At 37.2% G+C, this 26,230-nt stretch overlaps 2 protein-coding genes across 4 annotated transcripts; one reads left to right on the top strand and one right to left on the bottom strand.

The window, feature by feature from the left end:
• Positions 1-362: 362 nt before the first annotated feature.
• On the bottom strand, positions 363-8,664 carry sfxn3 (sideroflexin 3). Its single transcript, XM_024297696.2, has 11 exons — positions 8,426-8,664; positions 6,207-6,406; positions 5,077-5,247; positions 3,751-3,849; positions 3,211-3,286; positions 3,048-3,133; positions 2,829-2,956; positions 1,357-1,406; positions 1,171-1,220; positions 1,027-1,074; positions 363-947 (listed from the first exon to the last, which is right to left on the bottom strand). The coding sequence occupies exons 2-11, from the start codon at positions 6,368-6,370 to the stop codon at positions 851-853; spliced, it is 969 nt and encodes a 322-aa protein (XP_024153464.1). The 5' UTR covers positions 6,371-6,406; positions 8,426-8,664; the 3' UTR covers positions 363-850.
• A 588-nt stretch (positions 8,665-9,252) lies between these two features.
• Positions 9,253-24,511, top strand: LOC112161414 (PDZ domain-containing protein 7). Of its 3 annotated transcripts, none has more exons than XM_036215447.1 (16): positions 9,253-9,391; positions 9,712-10,300; positions 10,795-10,932; positions 11,713-11,887; positions 12,195-12,371; positions 12,591-12,738; positions 14,415-14,475; positions 15,168-15,695; positions 16,686-16,835; positions 17,854-18,014; positions 18,279-18,370; positions 18,445-18,548; positions 18,648-18,716; positions 19,797-20,462; positions 21,468-21,568; positions 23,604-24,511. In XM_036215447.1, the coding sequence occupies exons 2-16, from the start codon at positions 10,111-10,113 to the stop codon at positions 23,769-23,771; spliced, it is 2,928 nt and encodes a 975-aa protein (XP_036071340.1). In that variant the 5' UTR covers positions 9,253-9,391; positions 9,712-10,110; the 3' UTR covers positions 23,772-24,511. The 3 variants fall into 3 exon arrangements, with proteins under 3 accessions (XP_036071340.1, XP_024152265.1, XP_036071339.1); XM_024296497.2 differs by having other exon boundaries at positions 9,709-10,300; positions 18,445-18,536; XM_036215446.1 differs by having other exon boundaries at positions 9,709-10,300.
• Positions 24,512-26,230: the final 1,719 nt, after the last annotated feature.

Here is a 26,230-nt window from a genome sequence, read left to right as displayed (position 1 = left end):
TTAACGTGTCCATGGGTGCCAAAAATTAAAAAAATCGGAGGGGCCGCGTGCTCTTCAACTGCACTCCCCTCCTGGGAAATTCGCGCAGGATTTAAAAGTTTCACATAAGTCAGTCCCTCCAGGATTTTGCGAATATTAACGCAAATTCAAGCAAATCCGAGATTTGTTGCTCTTTATCGACAACAGTCGTGGGTGACGACGCAGATTCAGAACAGTTTCCCTTCTGACTTTTCTTTCTTACCTCTCTGTCTTTTTTTCTCTACAAACTGCGAGTCACACGTGGAGCACAACATGAACCGAGTGAAAGGATTTGTGATTATTTCAATATTATGTATAATTGTTTATTTGTATTTAAATCCTGTTAGTAGGAAAACAGTTTGATGTAAGGGGCAAAAAGAAAACAAATTTGGCCTTAAAATACCTTTAATTACATTGTGTTATAAAAAAAAAATCGAAATTGTGACTTTAAACTGTGAATCGAATTGACTGAATCGTTCCATCCCTACTGATCAACCTGTCGATCACCTTTAGAACCAGTTAAAAGCCTAATTCAAACTACATGGATGTCATTGTGCTTTTGTGGGATACTTGTTTTTTACTGTGTATATTTTATAAAATATAATTTAACTAAACAGCATTGATAGCTGCAGCTGAATACTGTATATAGTTTTGATCTTTGGAAGACAAAAAAAATATTGTTTTTCTCCCTTCAGGAGGTATTTTTATAACTAATTAATTTTCTCATAAACAAAAACCTTAAAAAAAAAGAAATCATTGAGATTCTCTAGCATTTCATTGTGTCCTCCTTTTTGTGCTCAGAAACGTGTTACATGGTTAGTGCTGCCCTCCTCTACAGGCCCTTGTTGAAGTAGACGGTGGTGGTTTGAGGACTTGACTGTCGTATCCGCTCCTGCAGATCCGCCTCCAGCCCGCTCACACTCATGGAGCTTCAAAGAGACGGAGGAATGTTAATCAGATGCTGACAAGAACAAACTAACTTCTTCCTACGTGAGGAGGAGCTGGTACCTCTTCTGAGGGAACAGGGCGCAGCACAGAGGAGTTGCAAACACCAGGCTGGAAATAGGAGTTCAGGAGGAAATGTTGAGACTTTCCATTCATTTAATTACAAGAAAACTCTTGTTGGAGATTAGGAAAAAGTACTTCACGTACCACAAACCGACGAGGCCAACCTGAACGGGAGCGTTTAGAATTGGGAATCGCTGAAAAAGGGAGAAAAGGGAGTTTCTGTTAGTGTTATCCGCCCTCAGATGACTGTCAGAGTAACATCTAGACGATGAATGAACAATTGTGCTTGTTTTAAGGCAAGAAGAATGTCACATGTCTACATGAAGTTACCTTCAGAAAAGCTCTTTTCTCCAGGGCGTTCATGATAACTGGTGGGATGGCTGAAAGGAAATTTACAAAAAGTTAGGAAGGAACTTCTGCTTTACGGCCAACAAAGTGTGACAAAAGGGAAATTTAAATCTTAAAAGCAGAATTTATTTTTCATGGTACCAGAACAACCAATTGTTATTTTGAACACCAGTGAATGAATGAAGAGGTTTCAGTTTTAGTCTATCAGATAAAATCAAGTTTGTTATTTTTCCCTATCTTCTGCTTTTATTCTGAAAGGATCCATTTAACTTAAACTTATGTGGAGCATCCATAACTCTCCTGTAATGTTTATTTCTGAGGAACAGTATAGATGTTAGTCTCAATTTAAAGAGTAACTGAACTATTTTTTTTTGTTGATTAAATTTAAGTCAAGTAAGAGAAGTTTCAAAGTGGAATTTTGAATTTTTATATGTCAAAATGGGTCACTTTGACCCAGAACATAATGTGAATCGTTTCATATTTATGGAAGCACTACATGCCTCATTAGAAGGGTTTTATACCATGGTCTGGGTGAATACATTGTTCCCCCACATACTCAAAGTTTTAAGTTTTCACCGACTTTTTTTTAAGCGCTACCCGCCCCCCCTGCGAAAGGAGCGCTCCCTCTTCTCTCCATGCCCCTGCATGGAGAAATGGCATCAGCTGACTAAGAAGTGGTCGAAAAAAAATCCCAATACACTGAAGAAAAAAATTGCAGAAGACAGGAACAACAGAAACTTGGAACATAGAGTGACATGCGTCATACAATGATCCAGGTAAATACTTGATTCTGATTGGCTGCATGGTGTGGATTAAAAATAAAGTTCTGGTCACAAATCCAGAATGTCAATATTACGGCACTGGCCTAAGCAATCCAATATTTAACATTTTTTAAACAAATGGAAAAAAAAAAGTTGTCATACTTTATTCCACAGTTTATCACAACAACAAGACAGCAGAAAAGAGAGGTGATTTTTAGTTTACTTTAACCCGTTTGGTTAATTTGATCATTTGGGACGCAGCAGAGCAGAAAGATAGAAAAGATTCTAAGGAGGAATCGAACAATTTAGACTTTGTTTTTTTGAAACAAACTTTTGCTTCATCATTTGGACAAAAACAAGCGCTAAAAGGTGAACTTTCTCTATGAACGGATGCTTTATCGCTTTTGTTTGCCGCTGCAGTCAAAAGCTGTGAAGCTGTTAACATGTAAAAGTGTCGCACCACGTATATCAAATAGTCCACTTTTTATCAAAAGCTATTTAAGCAACAAAAAAAAAGCAAGAATTAAGTACAAAAACATGATTGAAAACATGTGGAGGACGGTTCAGGCTTCCATATTGGTCTTTAATTTCAGATAATGTGTACCTCATCTGGCATTAACCCCCTACTAATTCGCCTGAGGCCTTAAAAGTGATCGGAAAACCTGATTTTAAAGATTTAATAGCTGACATTACCCATAGCAGGAACTGCCATTCCAATCCTCGACACCACCACCTGCGCTATGGCTTGTTTGGCAGCATTGGGAGACTCCCCTAACCGGTTCCCATTTTCATCCATCACAGGGATCCCGTACTTCAACTCCCTGACCAGAAAGAAGCAAATAGAATTATGTAAAACAAGTCAATTCTATTGTAAAAAGTCATAAAGTTTCACGAATTAAATCAACATCTTACCTCTGCCTCATGAAGGGAATGTTGATACAGTTTGCAGCAGCAACAGCAGCAAAAGGGACAAACCTGCTAACGATTGGAGGGAGGCGCTGCAACAAAAGAACGTCTCAATTAAGTTTCATCCAGGTAACAGGATGTGCTTCATTTTGGGAAGAAAATATCTTACCGTGGCCAGAGACTTCAATCCCAGGGCGGTGACGACAGCTCCAGAAGTTGCACTAACATAGGCAGCACCCAGCTGACTGTGAAGAAACACAAAATGCTGATTTTTCACTCTTATCATTTATTTTATTTCTTTATGTTTTGTAACGAAAATCTTTATAAGAAATAAAAACAATAAAAAGGATGTAAAATATTAGAAACTGACTTCCAATAAGGGTTAAGTTAAAAGAAATGTGCTAAAAATGAGATTTTATATGACTTAATCCTCCACTTTATCACAAGTGTGAATCTTTTCTGAAGAAAACACTATATTAGGAGGCTTAATTCTAGGTGCAAATAAATTTGAGCTTGACATCATGCAGGAGTCTGCAGGCGGATGTCAGCACGAGGTCACGGCGCCACACGGCTGAACGTGCTTATCAGGGTAACACAATAGCGCTGTGAGGGAGAGCACCGAATCTCCCACGGCCTCCCTCCTAACACCACTTTGTTTGGAGAAGAGGAGGAACAAGCAAGAGGGAAGAGAAATGAGAAGTCCTCCTACTTCAGCGTCATGGGGGCATCGCCACTGCGGTTGGTATAGTTGACTACGGCATTGAAAGACTGGTTAACCCACTGCCAGAAAACAACCGCGGGAGTCGTCCTGTAAAGAAAAGAGGAAACAAAGTGTTGGAAAAGCTGTATTTTTGTACTAATTAGCAACACTGCAAACAGTTAAATGTAAAATAAAGTCTAAATTTAAAAGTATAAGTCATGTACTTCAGAAATGTATTATTTATTCACTCATAAAAACAACCTAATATAGGTTAACTTTAAAAGTCAAGAATTTGGCACATTCTGAATTAGTCAACTGCTGACTTTTTAGTTTCTTTGTCTTACTTTTGCTGAGCATATAGAAAAAAAGATTAGCACACACAAATCCTACAAAAATAAATAAAAGTTAATACGTTATGTCAAAACCTTATCAAATAAGATTTATTGATGGATAATAGAATAACCTTTTTTTGGTTTTTAATAAATCTACAGCAGGGGTGTCAAACTCAATCGCACAGAGGCCAAAATCCAAATCACACCTTAGGTCGCGGGCCGAACAGGATAAACATTTATTGAACACTCTAAAAGTACATTTTTAAAACTTTAAAATCATAACTTTTAAACATAATTATGAACTAGATATGTAGCATTACCTGCAATAATGCTAGTGTGAATGCTGTAAGCTTAATTTGGCCGCTGATGCTGAAATTGATAGCTAAAAACGCTGAAGCTGATAGCTAGATAAAATATTAGCTAGATGCCAAATTAGCAAGAAAAAAAACTACAAAAAACTAAAAACACTTAGATTAGCCAAAACAGCGTGTAGCTGCAAAATTAGCTAAACTTCAAAATATCCTAAAAAAACAGAAAAAAAACTTAACTAGCCAAAACAGCTAGCATGTAGCCAAAATATAGCCTAAAAAAATCGTAGTAATTGCCAAAAAAAGTCAAAAAATTTAGCAGGACAACTTTTAAAACTTTAAAACCGTAAATTTTTAACATAATTGTGAATAATAAGAAAAGGCAGGAATATTATTCCAGAATAAATCAACTAAAACCTTAAATAACTTTCAATATTTTACCCTCCATAAAAATATATTTTGTCAAAAATGGGCCTTGACTTCGACACATGTGATCTACTGTATCTATATTAACGTCATCATGCTGGGAGTCGTCAGTATTCAGCAGTAATGGTGATTTTTTTAAGAGGATTTCCACAGTGCAGGGATTAAATGTTCTATTTTTATGCACAGGATGTGCAAAATCCCTAATAAATGTGATGCCCTTTCGGTGTTATAGGTTTACATGAAATCTAGTATTTGAAGGACTCCTGTACCTGTAGAAGGTAAGCATGCAGCCTGTGATGGTCATGTTCATTGGCACCTGAGCAGACATCCGGCCAATCACAAACATCTTCTCTCCGGTGTCTGGGTGAAAGGCGGAGTCGTAAACGTACTTGGCTCTCCAGAGCTCATCCTCTGTTAAGCCAGGCTTCACAACCCCAGATCTAAAAAAAAAAAAAAAACATGAAGAAAATATGAAGAATAAGCCACAAATGCACTCGTTTGATTTGTGAAATGGACTGTTTATTGCAAAATTGTACAAATGAAGGCATCACAACTCCAGTAATGTGTATTTTTCTTCATTCAAGACATCTTAATACTACAGGATTTCTTTTTTTCAGAGCCACAAAGTTAATCTAGAACTGGAGTCTGCATCCTTTAACACTAGAAGAGTCATTTGCTCCAGTTTCTTACTGATCAAAACTAAGCAAGAGCCACAAAGCTCAATTTAATGTTCATATTAACACACTTATTTTTTTTTTTTGTGAGCGTTTTTGTAAAGTAATTCATTTATAACATGTAGCTTTTTACAATAATTGAAGGGGAAAAATGTTCTAAAAATAGTTACTTTTACTTCTTTAACTTTTATGAGCAGCACATGCAAGTTCCTTTCAAAATAAAATACACTGTGTCAAGTGTAATCCTCCTGCAGCAAAAGATTTACTCGACTTATAAATGCAACAAAAGCCAAATCAAACATGGCATTTTCTAACAGTATGTATGCATGGATGAACAGTAGTTTAAATCACGACTTTGCTAAGTAATCGGGCATTTTAAAAATCTATACATAAATGACAAAATTTAAATAACTCATAGGAATTAATCAAAATAAAACAAAATATTTATTCATATTTTTTTCAAAGCTGAAGAGCTCTGGAGCCTCAGCTTGCAGACTCCTGATCTTGAAGAAGTTTCGCTCCTCATTTGAGAATCATTTTTAGTCCAACAGCTGGTGGGGAAGCTCAACTTCCTCCTTGGGAGATTGGAAGTCGGCACTTAAATAATCTCAACTTCCTTCCCAGCAGTTCAAACTCAAGAAGCTACTCAGGCGAGCGGTGAAATGTCTTCTAGAAAAACCTTTACAATCCGATTTCTCTGAGGAAATCTCTTCACCTGGCCTCACCTGTAGTTCTCTACGATCACTCGGGCTTCTTCCAGAGTTTCAGAGGACAGCAGAACATTTCTGGGGTCGGTGACCATGAAGAAGTGCTGGGCACGCCCCATGAATGTGCCTTGGTCCCATCTTGGTTCCTTGATGTTTATGTTGAGCGAAAGATCTGAAGACATTCTGACCTTTTCTAATAGCAAAAATGTCAACTAGAACTGCAAATTAAAGAAAGAGAAAGATGAAATTATGTTTAAAAATTGGTATAAATAAAGCATTCCTTTAATCTGAAAATATTCAATATTATGAAATCACAGACAGTCTTTGGAAATGTTTTTGTTTCTAGGGTCTGTTAAAAAAACATATATATATATATATATATATATATATATATATATATATATATATATATATAAGTTAATTAAGAAAAAAAAAGACCAAAAACCACAATAACTGCAACCTCTACACAGAGATAAAGAGGTGTGGACCGTTGACTCAGCACAATCAAATAAAACTTTATTTATAAAAAGTTTTTCTCAACTTTAAGCAACCCAAAGCACTTTACTGTTAACAGAACAGAGGTACAGAAATTTAGCCCCCATCCATTGTCACATACACACCCCATGACCCTAAATATAAAAGAAACTTATGGCTGACATGTATGATAATCCCAAGCTGAAAAGGCTATTTGGGAACATTTGCAGAAAAATAAAAACATGTGCTGCCAGTTTAACCTTTTTTTCTTTCTCAGAACAGATACCAGGTTGTGATTTCATGAAACATTGTGGCTGTGACTTCAAGATAAAGGAAAACATTGTGAGCTGTAACAGAAGTCAGCCTGCACAACCAATAGTCACCATAAAAAATCTATAATCACCATCAAACAGCAAACTAATTTTCTCTAAAGCTTGAAGGGCCGTCCCATTTAAAGATTTTATTCCATTTTAGAAATGGTTAATACAATTTTGCTTAAAATTTCACTAAAAAATCGTGCTATCTTAGAAGTCCACTTTTTTGCTAAAAAAAATAGCTTAAAGATTATTCTGTCAAATTCAAAAATACTCTATTAATCTCTAAGGGGGTCTACTAAAATTGAGAATGCTCACAGTTACAAATAAATAATGACAAATAATAAGTATAAACCAACTTCCTAACTAACAAGGTACCAACTTTAAAGCCTGGAACTTTTACCTTCTCTACCACTGATGTGTAACTTGAGCACTGTACATGTCACATGACACAGAGGTGATCCATGACAACTATAAATATGTTTTTTTGTGAGCAGCCAAATTCAGATATATTACTATATTTCAGAATACAAGAAAGCCTCTCTGAAGGGAGGAGAAATGTTTTAATATTAACGATAAACCAAATCCACCTGACCACTTTTTACTTTCTATTTCAATAGAATCTACATGGAGGAGCAAGAATCTAAACATACAAGCAGCATTGCTTCTGTAGTCATGTTATTGAATGCCATATCTATGAATTTTGGTATTGGAGGACATTATCTGCCAAACTGTGACCAGCTTTAGTAAACATTTGCTGCCTGTACCTCTCTCACACGATTTCAAAGGGACTCTGCTCAAACAAACACCTGAATTAGCTTATTTTATACCTTTGCAAATACTTTACAATGTCAACAATGAAGTCAGACGTGTTTATGCAGCGTAAAATGCAGAACAATTAACCCCCTGGCAAGGAAACAGCTTTATGTACAGAGCTGGGATGCTGCCTTCAATGACAATTGGAAGAAGATAACTATGGTTCATACTTTATTCTTTATTTAAAGGCTGCAACACGTTCAAAGTAAAACATTAAAGTATCAAAGGCCCACAGAAATGATTTAATATTTCCAGTGAAACTCGGAGACAGATGGTGTTGGGTCTGTCACGACATGCTGCTAGATCCCCTACAATGTAGCATTCAAGCTAGCAAGAAAAACAGCCGAACCAATTGAACACTCGTGATAAAGAAACCGAAATTACACTTTTTTCCAATAAAAATGAGAAAATATAATGTCAGTGCAGAATCAAATATCAGAATAAATGAAGAACAACAGAGCTTGATCAAAACAAACATTGGGCTAACTGCTTCCAAGTCAGCTAGTGTGCATGCTAAAATATTCTAACAGCGATGGAAGACAGATATCGAGATTTAGCACGCGGAGAATTATCCGGGTTCTTTTTGTAAAAGTAGTTCGTGAAAATAAGAAAGTAAGAACAAAAATTACTCACTATGATTTCTTCGTTTTTTGAAAATGTATGACCTCTCAATATCACAGCAGCCAGGTGGATGGGCGACGCTTTCAGGGAAAAATCGTACAACTAGAATTTTCAGAGAGGAATGAGAATGTGGTATAAAAAAGGCAACTATTTGAAGTTCAAAGCGAATTTTATCCAAATATTGATTCAATTGTACGAGTTATACATTTTTTTTCTTCTAATAAAGTAGACATGCAAGGCTTAAAAAACGTAGTTAAAATAAATTAGAAAAAAACTGAGCTATTTTACTGCAATTGAAAGCAGCATGGACAGTCACAAGTTAGGGGCGGGGTTTATGGCGTCGGATTTGAAATGCTGGAAATCCCTGGGCGTCAACGAAACGCAGCACACGATTGGCTGAAATAGAAAAGACGGCCCGCCTTGAAATTGACCATTTTCCGTGCCTAAATACAAAATGTTATTCATAAAAACTCAAAATAATGTATCGTCTAAAAGAATAATAATAATAAAATAATCTTTTTTTATTTTTTAAAAATGAGACCAAAAGCTGACAGAAGTTGTGGAAAAAAACATGGAACAACATTCAAAAGAGGGCGCTCGTGCTCTAGTTTTCTGTCTAAAAGCATTCTTTATAAAATATCTATTTAATTTTAGGGAAAAATAAAGCAGAACAATATATATGTGTGAATTGCAATGCTTATATCATGTGTTAAAAATTATGATATATGTAAAAAATATATAATCTGTTTTAACAAAAGCTCCACCATGAAGTTGGGCTGCAGCAGAAAACTTTATTTGCGCGTTAATGCATCTGAATCATCACTGCGCAGCTGCAGAAGCTTACGCAAGGAGCTAATACCTGTTAAGATAATAATGGTCACCTGGATCACAAATGAGCTGGCGCTAATACCCTGAAGGCGTTCATTGATGCATCGCTAAGGACGACCATGAGTGCATGTCTGCGCTCCTCACCAGCAGGTAGGAGGGATGCCATTCTCCATATGGGACAAATATCCGTTTCTACAACTAGACATTGAGGAAAAACTTTAAATAAAGTTGTAAGTTTGGTAATAGTGGGGTTTTGTTTTTAATTTGATGTTAACATGCGTGGTCCGTCGCTGTCCATGGTTCTGAAAAGTAGAATTGATGTTTCCCAAAGTTGTAAACAATATTTACTGTTTTGCATTTTTATTGCTAAATTCTAGCGTAGGTAACTAGATAATCTAATTGAAAAAAAAAATTATTATCATCTTCAATTGAGCTCTATTACTCATCGATGCATTTTCTTTTCGCAGCAGATATCCTTTTACTTAAACATGAGCCTGGAGGAATCATCACACACCACTGACTTTTCTGCAGACACATGCAGTCTTGGATGAAGCCCAGCCAGAAAAGCGTTTTTACCAGAGACACTGGATCCTGGGTGGTGTTTGGTCATGGTAGAATACTAAGTGTCTTTATTTAAAAATGAGATTTGGTCAAGCATCTCCATAGTTTCAAAAATATATTAGAAAACAATATTTATCATACCATCGTGCAAAATTGGTTGTATTTGGGAAAATTAATTGGAAATAGTATTCAAACTTTATGTGGAGCAACAGTATTCTATAATATTGGGCCAATCACAAGTCAAATTCCACGATTCTTGGATATCCTGCTGCCTGGATGAGTGAAGGAAGGGTTTCCAAACACAAACCATGGATAACTCCTTTCATCCTGCCTGGAAGGAGATGACAAATGGAGGGGGGCGCCCCCATTTTAACAATGGAGGACAGAATGGGGGCTCCCACAGCACCATGCGCTACATGGTGAAGAAACAGAACCGCCGAAGACACAGATCCTCCTCACCTATGGGGCGGGTCATCCTCATCAATGCCCCTGCCGATGGTAAGATTTGAATATGAGAGGAACAGAACAAAGACAAACTTAAAAATGATCTGTTATTGGATTATTTATGGTAATATATGTAACATATTTAATGTTGTAAACATGTCATAGTTGATTTATTGTTGCTGCGAAAAATGGCTGATAGGAGTATTTAAGGTCGTGTTTCACTACATTTACAGAATTAACCGTTTTTACAGCAAGTGTTGCATTTTTAAACAATGTGCTGAGAAAATAGTAAATCACTAAGCAAAAACAATATCATCTTCCTGACTGTGAGATGTCAAACACTGAATACTGTTGAAAAGTTGAATAATTTTTCTTTAGACTCCCACCTTTGAGACTGTTTGAGCTCCTCCTTTGGGGGACATTTATTCACTTACTTCTTGTGATTTTTGCCAAATTACAGCATAGCAGCTTTAGTCTAGTCTTTTAAACTACAATAAACCTCGTCTGTAGGTTTGTCTGTGAATTGCTTGAGTTTTGTGTGATTGCAGGAGGGGATGACAGTGAAGACATTCACACAGTGACGGTAGACAAGAGCTCAGACGGGCGTCTGGGTTTCAGTGTCCGAGGTGGTTCTGAACATGGCCTGGGCATCTTTGTGAGCAAAGTGGACGATGATAGCTCTGCAGGTAAAGATGTAGTGTGTCCTTAAAAATTAAAATAAATAAAAAAGATAGGTGTGCCGCTAACTGCCTAGCCTCAAACCAAACTGGCTAACCCAACCCTAGTCTTCTGGAGGCACAGTGATGGGTATTTATGCACTGAAAATCCAACAGTCAGGGAAAGTGACTAGACAAACAGGCCACCCCCAAACCACAGAAGTGGGAAGCCTCCATACTAAATCAAATACCTGCTGTGAGTCCCCTATTGGGAAACGCCACAAAGCTTAGAAGGTAACACCACGAAAAGTCACAACAGAAATCGGTACTCACCCCACAAGTCCAAAACAAAAAGCCAAAAGACTCCAAAACAAACAAACAAAAGCCATCATGCGCACAAATCCACCCACACACAAACGACGCCAAAACCACAAAACAACACATCCCGGACGGGCCCCCACTTTGTTCCGACTGGCACTAGACCGTAACAAAGAAGCGGGGAGACATAACCAGTTTTAGCACTTTAATGTGCTTAAAGACTAGCAAGGAGACGAGAATTAAAAGCAGAAAGGACGCATAGAGAATCCAGCGCTGCAGCAATGGCATTAAACCTGACAGGAAGTCCCCTCTGAGATCCTACGGCTGAGCTCCCAAATGCCAAAACACCTGCACCTGTGTAGGAAGAGGCGATACAAGGCACACGACACAGACAAAAACGGCTCAGGGCCGTCACACCTCATCTTTGTATTCGGTGTCTTCAGACTGACGCTTGCTCCCGTCTGTTGTGTCTGGCTCGTCCTGTGATTGCAGCTCAGGCTGGACTGACTGTTGGCGATAAGCTAGTGGAGGTCAACGGGGTCAGCCTGGAGAGCATCACCATGAGCAGCGCGGTGAAGGTCCTGACGGGCAACAACCGGCTGAGAATGGTGGTGAGGCGCGTGGGTAAGATCCCCGGCATCCGCTACTCCAAGGAGAAGACCACATGGTGAGACCACATACTTCATTTTAATAAGCTTAGATAGAATATTACTGATTGTTCCTTTTTCTAAAATTACATAAAGTTACTTTAAATTAAATCATGGATGCCTCATATTTTGTGATGCTGATGGCTTACCTGAAGCTCACTCGTTATCTTTTGGGATGTGCTGGTATCACTGGTTTCATGTGGCAGCAGTGGATGGATTACTGCTCTCAGCGTTATGGTTATTTGATATACTGATACTAATTGAGGCGTTTTGCATGTGTCTGCACGTACAGCTTTTCTAAGTTGATCGGTTTGTACATTTGGGCAGGGTGGATCTGATTCATCGGCGTATGGTGGTTGAGGAGGGAAGTGGCGCACCATCGGAGGCCAGCGTCGACTGCGCCCTTCGCAGGATCGTCCACCTCTTCACCACGTCGGACGACTACTGTCTGGGATTCAACATCAGAGGTGGCAAAGAGTTTGGCCTGGGAATCTATGTTTCCAAGTAGGAACACAAAATTGAGACCTGCAACATTAAAACACCTTATTGAGAGCATGGTTTTTATTTATTGCAAAAATGATTGAGCTTTAGCTAATTTAGTCTGACAAACCTCTGAATGGAGAATGCAAAATCATTTAGTGACTTTATGTTTTAAGTGGTGTTTTAGTATAAATGTTTAACAAATCTCTGTATCTCCCACCTTTCTTTGTGTCTGTTCTTTAGGCTGGACCCGGGTGGTCTCGCAGAGCAGCACGGCATCAAAATGGGCGATCAAATCCTTGCAGCCAATGGGGTGAGCTTTGATGACATCACCCACAGCAACGCAGTGGAGGTCCTGAAGAGCCACACTCATGTCATGTTGACCATCAGGGTGAGATGTCCCGCAATTAGAGCTGATGCCAAATCTACAGATAAACTTTTACACCAAAAAGTGGGTCAAATCTGAATATGTCCTCGTTTTTCTTTCAGCTCAGGGTTTCAGTTTTGTAAACTGATATTTTCTAGTTCTCTCGGTATCTTTTGATCTATTGTCAAAGTGTTATTTTAATTATGATTATACCGTTTTTTTGATAAGTGAGCTTATTAGGAATTTACCTCTTAGTAGTCAGTGGAGCAACTGGCGGGGAGTGAGCCTGTGGTCACTTCCCATCATCCTTTTGTTTATCTCTTGCTAGCTTACAGCCCCTCACATTTCCAACATGACATTACTGGTAAACAAAAACACTTGAGCTATCCAGCTGTAAAGTTTTGAGCCAGATTTAAGCTCAAATAAGGAAAAAAATGACTGTAACAGTGTATGTTTTTGTCACCTGCTCCTTATTTGCATAATGAAACACCCCAAAAGGCGATTTTAAAACTCAATTTTCTTTAAATATGTCCTCCATCATGAGAAAAATGTGATTAAAAACATGTTAAAACACTATTTTCATTGAAATGGAACTTTAAAATGTGTTAAATATCATCAACTTTAATCTTAAAAAGCACATTTTTTGGGTCATGTTCTCAGAGTGAAGCATGTGCTTCTCTCCAGTTTAATTAAATTTAAGTTGCAGTCTATGCTTGCGTGTTAAACAACACCACCTATCTTGACAAGTCCTCCCTTCACAACACAAAGCCCTCAAATTCTTTGTGTGCCACTCTACACCACTTAACCTGTGTCATTTCATGATAAGAGAGTCATGTGCATGTGAACGGGCAGACCGCTTGTGCGTTGAGCGGTGTGCATGAGCATGCATATGTGCGCTTTCTTAGCTCATTTTACTCCTCTGATCTCAGGTTCCACGTGTGAAAAACATCCAGGCGCGGCGTTCATTATTTAAAGGCAGCATGGGATCAGGTTATAATCAACTGAAAGCCTAATTTTGAGGCTTTCTTCTGTCCCTTATTAGACCTGTGTTCGGATCAGAGACTCGGAGGATTAACGTTAGTCATTAAATGACCTCACACCTGGATAGTTAAAGGCTTATATTAGGATAGAGCTTCAGTGTTTGACCTTCAGCTGTGCATGAATGAGACGAAAATGCAATAAAATGCTTAGTGTAGGGATGAAATAACCTTAATAAAGTAGTTATTGGTAAAATATTCTACACTTTAAATATGGACGGAATCATCATGAAATATTTTAGTTTCAGTCACGTTACTTTTAGATGTTATGAGTTAAGAAAATGCGCTAATTTAGGTCAAAAGTTGAAGAGTTGCTGTATTTTGTTTTTTAAAGAGTATCTGCTAGAGCGCCACCTGCAGGCTTTAGTCTGCCACAATCAAGTAGTGACAGTTGAAACAATTTAACATTTATTACATTTTAAATTACATTATTGTACATTTTACATGCTATGACTTTCCTAATGTGTGTTGAAAATATCTGCAGAAAACTCTATTATCTTTCCCGGAGTTTATTATGATGATACAGTTTATTATTATTGTTGTTGTAATATAAAATATTAAAATGTATATATTTTTATATTAGAATTAGCCACAAAAAAGGGGGCATGCAAAAATAATTTTTGAGGGTTTGATTTTCTTTTTTTTTATTTTGAAAATCTACAGGAAGTTGGGAGATACCCGGCATACAAGGAGATGGTGGCTGAGTATGGCTGGCTCGACAAACGTATGTTTATCATCTAAAATGTAAAAAACAACATATTCAAGTTTCATATTAATCTATATAATTTAGAAAGTTTAATATTTTAATGGTCCAGATTTTGTTTTCTGTCTATACAAAATGCTTCAGCTGAGAAACTTTTTTTTTTTTCACTTCACAAATTTGCCTTGAACTATAATAAAATGCTACCCAACAAAAATGAAGAACATATTAAACAAAGGTGTTAATTCTCATCACAGTTTTTAATAGTACTATCTACTTGGGGTAGTTAGCTTGTGAATTTTCCTTTTGTTGACGTAATTAATAAGTTTTGTTCTTTTAGTTCGACTTGAGTTCCTGTCAGCATTTCTAACAAAGTTTTAATGACTTCAAGAGCAGCTCAGTCGTCTGACTATGATCTGGTGCATGTGTCGAGTTATTCTGAGTTGGAGGTCACGATTTTGGTTTTTCAGCCTCAGAAACTCTAAAAGATAATTAGGATATAAGGGGATGTAGATTTTGATCCAAACAAAAGCTGTCTAAAAAAAAAAGAGGAAAGTAATTCTGGTAGATGCATCTTAGTAGTATCCTAACTTTAATCTTTTCCATGAAACTCATCAAAAAGCTCTTCATCAGAAATGAAATCTGTCATTTTTGAAAGTTGGATGATCAAAATCAAATTTACTTTAACTACAGATATTGTGGTCTGTCTTCCACAGTAGCAAACGAAGGGCCTCCACCATCCTCACACGCCTCAGACTCCAACTCCTCCGTGTCTTCCCTGTCCTCCAGCACCCCTCTCAGCTCCCTCAGTGGTCTCTCCCAGGTTCTTTTCCCCCCAATCTTCCACACTGAGATGGTCGATGTCGCCATCTCCACAGAAGACCGCACCCAGCGTCCCGCCAGCTCTGAGCGAACAGCTGACACGGCCATACAGACTGACCTCCAAGTTCCAAACTACCTGGACCACCCGTCCCCCAACAGGTCGTTCTCTGACAGGCCGGGCAGCGCAGACACCAGTCGGACTGTGGGTGAAACGCTGCTGTTGAAAGACACGGTCATACGGGGGAAAGGTGAGGGGCCGAGGGAGATGGGAGGAGCCAGGGAGGGAGGACGACACAGGGGGAGGGCGTTGTCCACCGGGGACCGGGAAGGTGAGAAACGCTCACCTAAGACGGAAGCGCTGATGGCGCTGAGCAAACCGCGAAAGCCAATCAGACGCTCCCAGAGCCACATCACGCTGTCAGGTAAGAACTTGTAAAACAATCAAAAGGAAAATGGAACATCTTCTCATATTTTCTGAAAAATACTTAAAACACAACTTAGTGTTATTTTAAAATTATTTAACAACTACTTTACACAAAACAAAGCCACACCTTCTGATTTTTTTCTAATTTTATGAACTATTTAGCAAGAATTCAACATTTCTGAATAAAAAAAACAGCATTTCAAAGCCTCTTAGGCGACTCTTTAACCAGAACAATCCCACAGTTTTCATTGGGTCTGATGTTTAGGACTCATAAAGCAAAAATAAAGCACTCGAGCTTCTACAAGTCAACAATAATACAGTTTTATAAAATATTTAAAGCAAAATCAAAATATTTCCCCTTTTTTAATGTAAAAAAAATCACATTTCACACGCTTGATTTAAGTTCAAAGCACTAGAAACATTTCTGATGCAAAGTCATATTAATCCTTTTTTATTCACTTAACTGTGATAAATGAATAACAAGCATTTGCAGAAATATTCAGCCAAGTTTTTGCACGGCCGGCTGATTTATTAGCATTTCACTTACAATTTATCCAGCTTGCTCAAAGATCTGAGGTGTGCCTGGGGCCAAGCTAAAGGCGGATTGGATGTTTGTTGTTTATGCAGGGCCACTTTACGGTAGTGCTCTTTATAAACGTTCGAGTCAGTGTTGCCGCAATTCATCAACACGACTCTGTTAATCTTCACAGTGGCAGATTTACAGCGTTAAACAAAGCGGATGGCTGGAAGAGAAATGCACAGTCGGTGCTCATAATGAAAAGTGTGTATCAACCAATGTTAGACGCATAAAGTTAAGCAACATATACAATTGTGGAGTTGCAAACTGAATTTTTTTCAAACAATAAATTACAGTTGACGTATCACTTAAGTTTTTATGCTTCCATAGAACATTTTAACATATATTTTGGGTAAAATGCGTCTGAAAGGACAACAAACTTTGTGTATGTCTATGTTTATGCACCTTTAGAGGACAGAAATAAGAAGAAAAAGAAGCAACAGAAGGAAAAGGTGCCATCCGAGGGTAAAACCAACCTGCAACGATCCAAAACCTTTGTCAACCTATTGTTCAGGAAAGACCACAAAGAGAAGAAATCCCAGAGTCAGCATCCTGGTAAAGGTGGGATGTTTTCTTTCCTTTAGTGAGGCAAAAAAGTTTTTGTCAGCCACCAATTCTGCAAAGATATCGCACTACAAATTAGTAACGTTCATGTCATTTTTTAATTTAAGTCCATTGTATTTAACAACACTGCCTAACCAAAACTACCGTAAGAAAACAAATAAACAAAGCCTGCAAACTAAGACTACCAACCCCAAACTAAAATAACAAAACCCAGCAGTATAAGACTGCTTAGGACATAGATTCAGAAAAAGGGACAAATCTTTGGAGAATTACCGAGGATTTGTCGGCATTGAGTAACGGATCCATATCTGGGATCAACTCATTGACCCCTATGTGGACGGGTTAGATCTGGATATCCCACTAGCCATTGATGAGATCCACGAAGACCGAGCAATGCCGCCATGGTTGCTGCCTATCCGGCTAATGCTGTGGCCCCCCAGATGGAGGGCTTCCCCGATATTAGCAGTGTCCTAGCGGCTTCTTTCAACCGCCGTTTTAACTGCCGCCTGTAATAAACACGCGGCCGAAACACACACAAACAGAACATTCTTTTTCACTGCTAGAATAGCAACAAACATTAAAAAGTAAGAATCCTCAGCCCTATCTATGAATACACTAACCTTTGCTTAGGTGCAGAAAGTTATCTTGTATTTCTGTGCTGTTGGAAGAATAGTCTTTTCTTTTTTTTACATTTGTGTGTATTTTTCGAATCGAACAGTCCTTTTTCTGATCATTCCAACACCATATGAGAGCAGAATTTTTCGTTTTTAACTAAAAATGAAAAACTAAACCCTCAAAATGTTCTATAATGGTTTTAATTCCAATTCAAGCATGTTTTCAACTAGATATAATATTATTTTTCTTTGTAATGAGGTGGATTACCAAAACACCCCAAACATCTGGTCCTGGTCCGTCAAATTTTTGTCCCACATTTCCAAATGTTTCATCATCCCTGCTTTCAGAAGATGCAGATTTCTTCGCTTTGCTAACCTTCTGCTGTAATCCTGACTCCTAGAGAAAGAGCGAAGTCGTCCATTCCAGCTCTTCACCTCCCCGAGAGAATCGCGTGTCGGCAGCCCGCTGCTTCGACCCGAGACCCTGCAGCATGTGGAGGACATGGCCAAGAAACTGCTCAGCCCGGATGAGGTGGCGGCTGTGATGAGACATTGTCAGCGTGTAAGTTGTTCGTTATTCTTCCTGGGGAACTTTACATCACCTTTAACTTTTTTGTGTTTTAGATTTTTCTGTTTGCCAAAAGACAGATTATCATGTGTTTCCTGAGTGTAGAAAAACTATGCTTTGCAGCTCTAGGAGGACTAACCTTTAAGTTCAGTTTTCAAACAAAAGATATGAATCAGTAGAAATCTTAAAGCAAAAATGTGCTTAATCATTTTGTAAATTGTTGCCCATTTTGTCGTAATAAATAAAGTTTCTTTTCAGTTTTTGTCGGATAATGTGATCGAGGATTTGGTGCGCCCCCTTCTGGCAATTTTGGACAGACCAGAGAAGCTGCTGCTTCTCAGAGAAATAAGGTGAGATAGAAATGAAAGAAAAAGCTTTGGATAATTTCATAAACATGAGACCATTGTGATTTAATTTTCCACAGAATGCTGATCCCCACAACTGAGCTGTGCCATTTTGACAACATGGTCATGCCTTTTGAGCTGGAGGCTTATGACATCCTGAAGAATCGCTCTAGTGAGAAGAAGAGTAACTTTTATATTTCTGTCATAGTTTTAATTCTAAAAACATAAAATGACACTAGAAAGGAATAAAATGTAAATTAACTGAATATTTTTTTTGTTTCAGTGCGCTCTCCAGCTCTGCGCTCCCCTCGCAGTGGAACTCCTCGACGTCACCTCATCACACCTGTTCCAGGTATTTAGGCTGCATCCGTTTCAGCTCAGCCCCTCCCTCTGTTTAATTTATTTACATTATTCAGAGAAATGCCGATTTTTATTGTATCTATAAGATCATTGTTAAAGCTGTGCTTTGCCAGTTTCTTGGCTACAAAAACAATCTTGCTGCGGTTTTGCTGCAAATGCATTTATAAACGACAACCTATTTTCCAACAATACTTGAAGCAGCCATCATCGTACACAGATGTTCCTGTTTCAGTGTTAAAGCAGGCATTTGCAGCCACCTGATCAGAAAAACTGGGCATGAACCTTTTCCAATCAATCTTGATTTTTTTAAGTAACTGGTTCTTTTGTAGATTGATTGTAGGTCAAAGGTCAAATAATTGAGGTCTACAGACTTGTATCATTTTTGCGCGCAACTAATTCAAGCAAAATTGAAAAATACAGAACTTATTTAAAGCTAACCAAGTTAATTTGAGCCAACACAAAAGTATGCACCTTAAAGTCAATGGTTATTATTTAATTAAAAAATATGAAATGTACTTCATTGTCTTTATATATATATATATGTATGTATGGGTGTATATGATTTAAAGATAAAGATAAAGATAATATTTTTTATTGCTTTTATTTCTGATTCTACTCAATTTTATTTCTTGTTTCTTGTAACTTTTTTCATTTTTTCTTGCTCAAAAGGTCTTGGCTTTTTTCCAGGTCACAGTGGAAAATAAGAATCTTATCTGTCCTGCTTGGATAAATAAGTTTACAAAAAAAGCCTCAACCAACCTAGTAGCCTAATCACTTAATATTGTTTTTACTTGAGTTATTATTATTATTATTACCGGTATTATCTTTTTGACAATGACATCTTGGCATAACAATTGTGGTGTCCCTCCTGATATTAAACCATCTGGAGTCAAACATGTGGCCCACGGATTGTCTGTGATCTTACATGTATGACGTAAAAGTCTTAAATAGCAAAGTTCTCCACACTCTGATAGATTTGCAAATATTATTATGGGCATCAGTTTAAAAAAAAAAACAGAATAAATCGAGTTATCAACACTTAATACTAATTTATGCATTATTGCTTGTTCAGACAACAGAGGTGGGTTTCAACTCCAGTCGGTCCAAAACACCCTGCAGGAGCGTCTGCTGATCGAGGAGTTTGACAGACTTCGTCTGGCCAGTCAACAGTCAGGCCACCTGCCACCATCCCGTGCCTTCACCCCACTCCTAGACGTACCTGTGGACAGCTTTGCATCCAACATCACACGCTCCCGCTCCCCCTCACCCAGTCACGGCTTCCTCCTGCCCGAGTCACCGTTCAGCACCCAACACGGGCGCCACCGTCTGCCTTCTCCAAGCAGGAGGGAGAACGGGACGCAAAGGTACGACGCCGTCTCCCAGCTGTCTGTGTCTGAGCTGGAGGACGCCGCTCTTGAGCGGGGAAGGTCACCTGTGAGGAACGGCCGGGGAAGACTGAGGAGAGAGGAGAGTCCTGACAGCATAGATGCCAGGAGAAGTAGACAGGTGGGGTACACTGAAGTAAGTGTGCGGGTCCCATCACAGCGCAGAGAGAGAACCCCTCTGGCGGATGTATTTGACCCCCAAAGACAGAAGAGCCCAAGCAGAGGCACATGGAGCACACAGGAGATGAATGGACATTATGAAAACGGTCACACAGTCAAAACAAAACCAGCCCTGCCAGTGGAGGAATATGAAATCTCAACTGTGACCATCTCAAAGGCCAAGCCGTCGCTGGGTAAAAACATTCATTTGACATTTTTTATTTTAAAAAAAAACTTCATATATATATATATATATATATATATATATATAGTGTTTATATGTGCATGTATGTATGTATTTGTATGGGGTCTGCAATCTTCAACACTTAAAGAGCCATTTAAGTCCATTTCTCACTGACCTCAACCCAGTAGGAGACACACATCCTTTAGAAAAATAAGACACTACTTTGTATATGTTGTTTTTTTATGCAAAATATAGATAAACTATTATTTATTTTTTGGTATAATTAACATAAACTTTATGAGAAAATAGATTTTTGTTTTCCCAAATATGAAACGGTTTATACATTTTAACAGAGGTTCACAAGACTTCCTTTCAAAATAAAAGACTTCACATAGGATCATCTCAGTGGACCAAATCTAGTGGTAGGTTGTGTAATGCCAGCAATGAAATATATATATATATATATATATATATATATATATATATATATATATATATTTAAACGTTTGTTGTGTTTCTTAGCCAGAAATTCATAAACCTAACTTTCTAAAATCCAAACAGAGAATTGATTGTATTTTTTTAACACTTAAAATGCTGGAATTTGTCAAAATGTTTATTTTTCGATTATCTAACCACTATGGCTACTGTGTTTTGGAGGCTTGCAGAGTGATGAATTATTTTACTTTTTTTTAAACTTTACAGTTATTTTTCTAAACTAAAAGCTTTGTATTTTTCTTTAACCAGAGAGAGGTAGAAGCTGCAGGTTGCAGACTCGTGGTCTAGGAGTTCATTGTAGATGCTTTTAGAGTTACTACCAGCAGGGGTCAGAGCATGACAGCAGAACTAGGACTTAAAAACATCAATTTTTTTAAGTCGGCAGCAACAAAAAAAGGAAAAAAAATGATCAAATAAAGGCTAAAATTTTTATCTAAATTGTTAAAAAAAACTATTTAATTTGTGTGGTAAAATTAGCAAAAAAAATCCCACCATTCATGGCGTCACTTTTCTTTTTCAGGTATTAGCATATCCGGAGGTATCGAATCAAAGGTCCAACCCATGATTAAAATTGAGAAGATATTCCCAGGAGGAGCTGCATCTACCAACGAGGCTCTGAAAGTGAGAACCCACTTAATTATTCTAAAAAAAATAAAATTCTGTACAAGCACAGAAAAAGAACAGTCTCAGCGTAAAGTTAAATAACCAAATGGCTCTTTTAGGAAACAAAAGAGGCCCTTCTCAGTTGAAGTGTGCTGTTTGTCTTCCGTAAGAGTTGTAACTTTATGTGAGCTCTGACTGAGAGGCTGAAGGAGGACGAGAGGATGAGCACAGGGCCATCTCAGGTAGCGCGTCAGCTCCATTATTAATCAGGAACATGAGTGCTGTCTGCTAATGCACTCGTAATATACACTACATTGGCTGTGCAGGTGCTTAACTGTCATTGATGATCTTGGTGTGAAATCTATAGGCTGAGTCAAAAGTTCTCAAAACGTGTGTGGACTCACTAACCTCCATGTGTGTTAGTGGGTCAGTTGGATGTCATCTTACAAAATCAGCACCGAACACATTAGTCACATCTTTTTACGGATTAGTATGCTTTTTAATTTGAGGAATTTGACTGAAGCACATCAGTTTTTCTTCTGGGTTCGTTGAATGGTCACTGCTCCACTTTTTAGTCACACTTACATGTGACAAACCAGCGTGTAATCCTGTCCAAACCAGCTCTGGAGCAGAGCAATAGTTTCTTTCTCTGGAGCTCTTTGGACTCACAACCTTTATGTGAAAATATTTATGTGCACTTATACAGGAGAAAATTGATTTCTTCTTATGGTTTTCACCCAAAATGATTTAATTTGACATTTCTGATTATAAAAATTATAGCTAAATTAAGGTGACCATGAGATGTGGGTGATTTTTTTTTTTTTTTTTTTTTTTTTTTTTTTGAGAGCATGCTACTTTGTCTTTAAAAAGAGGATTTATTAAGTTTAATTGTTTATTTATTCAATATACATTTAAAAATGCAAATATATATAAGATTATAGCATTTTAGGCTAATTTCCATCTTTATTCTCTATAGAAAAGGTTGATGGTCTCTAAGTAAAAGGACAAATTAAATCATTATAGAAAGGATAACAGAAGTTGGACAACAGCAGAAACAACAGATGGGGTTGTCAATAAAAAAACACAACAGCAAATTCATAAAACAGAGGCAGAAATGTAAAAAAAAGTAGTAAAAAAGTAATTAAAGTCACTAAGACACAATTTTCTTAAATTAAAATAATTTTGGTCTTCAAAAACTTTCTTAATTTGATTATTTTTCTCGCAAGAGAGAAAAATAAGACACATTTTCTTGAAACTACAGTCTTTCTACTTTAATATTAGGTTTTTGGAGTGTATCTGTGTGCCATTAGATTTTTGATAAATAAGTTTAAAAATAATAAAGGTACTTGTTTTCTCCCCTCTGCCGGTAAATTAAGCTAAAATATTTGGTATGTGTTTCACGGGACCCTCTGGTGAACCTGACTGATGACCCAATATAGGGAATTCAGGGCAGCTTTTTTAAAAAAAAGTTTCTATAAAATTACTGAAAAGGATTAGGAGAATATGGAGTCTCGAACATTTATTTATTTATTTGTCACTTTTAAATAACTGACTTATTTATTTATTTAATGGTGTATATATTTATTTCATTTTGGCTCTTTCGAGACTCCATAGAAGAAGCCCTTGTTTTTTTTTTTTAATTGTGTAAAACAATTGCTGCCATCTTTGTGTGTTGTTGCACCTCCGTGAGTCTGAGCGCATGAGGCAGGTGCATCCTCAGCAAAAGCTGATGACCTCAAAGGAAGTTCCTCACTTCAGAGCTCCAGAGATTTGCCTCTCTCTGCTGCATCCTACAGGAAACAGGAACTATATGAGCTTATGCGTGTCCTTGTCTTTTGTGTTTTTTTTATGAAGGGAAGACTTTACGCGTGCAGCTGGTGACAGACCTAAGAATGAATATAGTAATGAAAGAAACAAACTTATTTCCACTCTTGTATGAATTATGTTTCCTGCAGATTTACAGTGAAAAACGCCTCAGAAAAACATACCAGCAATTTTATCTCGTTTTAGGTTTTTGCCAAGATTTTTAACTAAATTGCGTTTGCATTTACAGGCAGGCTACGAGTTGTTGTCTGTGGATGGCCAAAGTCTGCAGGGAGTCACTCATCTGCACGCTGTGGACGTTATTCGTCGTGCATTCAGCAACAAGGCCAAAGATCCTATGGTTTTTGTGGTCAAAGTCCCTCAGATTACCAACAAGATCCATCAATACATCTGCTGAAAGACGACAAAATCTTCACTGACAGACATTACAAAAAAAAATCCCTTTCGGAAAAGAAAGATCTAAACAAAGCTGTGCATCCTTTAGGAGGCGTCTGTGCATTTTCCAAGGAGTGTTCTAAGATAAGATTTTGATAAAGTGTGCCACGGTCCAACACACCAGAGCCGTGCTGTGACCTCTGAGCTCTGTTTGACAGTGGAGCCACTTCTCAGCCCAACAGCTCCGCGGGACTGCCAGAAGATTACCCCATCCTGTTAAATGAGATTTTTTATTTTTGATTTATACCCAGATTAAGCCCCTGTATTATGTCAAAAATAGATAGCCAGGTTTTAGAGGATGTCTGAAGGGATTAATACAAATTGCTGCTCAGTATTTTTGTGTTGCATTTGTTCTGGCAGAAGTACTTGGGCTCTGAAGCAATCCGCCACTTTAAAAGCTTAATTACACCAGGCTGTGGGCTGAGATTATGCAGACATGTGGAGGAGTTGGAAAAACATGTCAGTGAGAAATGCAGGACATGAAGGCCCATGCCAGAGTTGAAATCAGTGTCAGCTAGAGTGGATAAGGGCAGGAGAATGAGTCTGTAGTGCCTTACTTCTGTGGAAGAACAGACAAAGTGTTAACTATAACCTTCCTATAGAGTTTTCAAAGCACCACATGCTGGTAAAGTTACTAGAATTTTCTATGATTTTTACACATGTATATCCCAGAACTTAATCTTAGAAAAACAACAAAAAAAAGCTTAAAATAAAACAAAATTATGTATTTATTGCTAAAACATGTATTTTACTTGAATTAAAAATATTACCTTTGCATTTCCTAAACTGTAATACAGTTAAAGAAGTGTTTTAAAGCAGCATGACAGTTTAAGATTCATACTGTAATATGTTTTTCATTTCACTTTGATGCTTTGAAATGGTCTCAAATCATGATACCACCACCACCATGTTGATTTCAGTTTTCTCCATATACTTATTTGCACATATATCAGTTATAGTACTGCAGAAAACAGTATTTTTGAGGTTACAAGGATGAGTAAGTGTTGTTATGGGAGAGGCCTTTAAACGCTCAAAACCTTAAAAGGACATTTTTTACCTCTTAAAACAGATCATCTGTCATTTATGTGGTTAACAGTTTCTGGGGATGTTCATTATTTCATTAATGTTGTAAGAAACATGAACTTCCAAAGATAATTCTAGATCATGTAAGAGTTTTGTCTGCCTTGTTTTTCAGTTTTAACAGGTTGATATTTCTGACAAATTCAATATTTTGTGGTGCAAGCACCAAATTTGGCATGGATATACCTTAGGGTTCTCTCTTTTAGAAAAGTACGTTAACCACAAAAAAAAAAAAAAAAAAAATAATCAAAATAATTTGTAAAAAGGGGGGCCATACACTCAATTGTTACAAAATATTCAATCTTTATTTGCCCCAATCTAAAAAATATGGTCTGTTCATGCACAAACTGCAGTCGGGATACCTATAGAATAAAGAAATGCTTCTGTTCCATCAATCCTAATTTTTTTTTTTAACTTTTACTTTTAAATTTTCATTATGGATTTTTTTTAAACCTTTGAATTTTCTTTCTGAATTTAAATTATTGAAACCTTGTTTTTTTTTTTTATGCACCAGAAATTTGCTGAAAATACAAAAAATTTATATCTGTCTCACTAGAACAACTAATTAGTTTTATTCTTTATATTTTAAAATCTTGGACTCTCTTGTAGCTAACATGCTTTTCTAGAAGAGACAATCAAAAACCAAATCCAAAACAGCTAGCATGTAGCTAAAAAAATGGCTAAACTTCAAAACAGCCTAAAAAACGTTTAAAAACCTAAATTAGCAAAAATAGCTCGCATGTAGCTGAAATATTATCTTAACTCCAAAACAGCCTAAAAAATCTTTTAAAAAAGGCCAAAACTAGCAAAAATAGCTCGCATGTGACTGAAAAAATAGCTAAATTCATATCAAATTTGGTGCTTGTACCACAAAATGCACAATTATTTTAAGAACCGGCTCCATATCTTAAGAAGTTTCAGTTGGCGTCACTAAAATCATCTGGTCATAACTGATCCCGACATCTTCTTGTGCTTTTCTTGAACTAATAAACACCAAATCCAGCATCTGTGTTTGTTTTTTATCTAGTAATTCTCCTTTAAATACTTTTAGCATTAAAGAGAAAGTGTTTTTTTAATTTTATTCTAGATTTTTCATACTCTAGTACACATTACATATCAGATATGTCAATTTAGACGCAAATTTGTAGCCATTTTAAAAGCGTAAAATCTGTTCCAGACGTGCAAACAATCAGTCATTTTCAGGTGAAAACTTACTTTTAATTAAAAACAATTCATACAAGAAATGTATACATAAAAATATACATGAACATATTTAATTGTTGAAACAGATGTAAGTAAAATTACATAAAGAACAGAACCAAAGGATGTAAAATGCCACAA

Source organism: Oryzias melastigma, linkage group LG15, assembly GCF_002922805.2.
Source record: "Oryzias melastigma strain HK-1 linkage group LG15, ASM292280v2, whole genome shotgun sequence".
NCBI classification, from domain to species: domain Eukaryota; kingdom Metazoa; phylum Chordata; class Actinopteri; order Beloniformes; family Adrianichthyidae; genus Oryzias; species Oryzias melastigma.
This window is presented reverse-complemented; position numbering and strand designations above follow the sequence as displayed.

Excerpts from the sequence above, each read along its gene's own strand:
- sfxn3 (XM_024297696.2), bottom strand. The coding sequence starts at position 6,370 with ATGTCTTCAGATCTTTCGCTCAACATAAACATCAAGGAACCAAGATGG. Across the intron at positions 3,134-3,210 it reads GATTGAAGTCTCTGGCCACG|CGCCTCCCTCCAATCGTTAG; the intron begins GTAAGATATTTT and ends CTTTTGTTGCAG. Across the intron at positions 1,075-1,170 it reads GTTGGCCTCGTCGGTTTGTG|CCTGGTGTTTGCAACTCCTC; the intron begins GTACGTGAAGTA and ends TCCTATTTCCAG.
- LOC112161414 (XM_036215447.1), top strand. The coding sequence starts at position 10,111 with ATGGATAACTCCTTTCATCCTGCCTGGAAGGAGATGACAAATGGAGGG. Across the intron at positions 12,372-12,590 it reads CTGGGAATCTATGTTTCCAA|GCTGGACCCGGGTGGTCTCG; the intron begins GTAGGAACACAA and ends TCTGTTCTTTAG. Across the intron at positions 18,015-18,278 it reads TGATGAGACATTGTCAGCGT|TTTTTGTCGGATAATGTGAT; the intron begins GTAAGTTGTTCG and ends GTTTCTTTTCAG.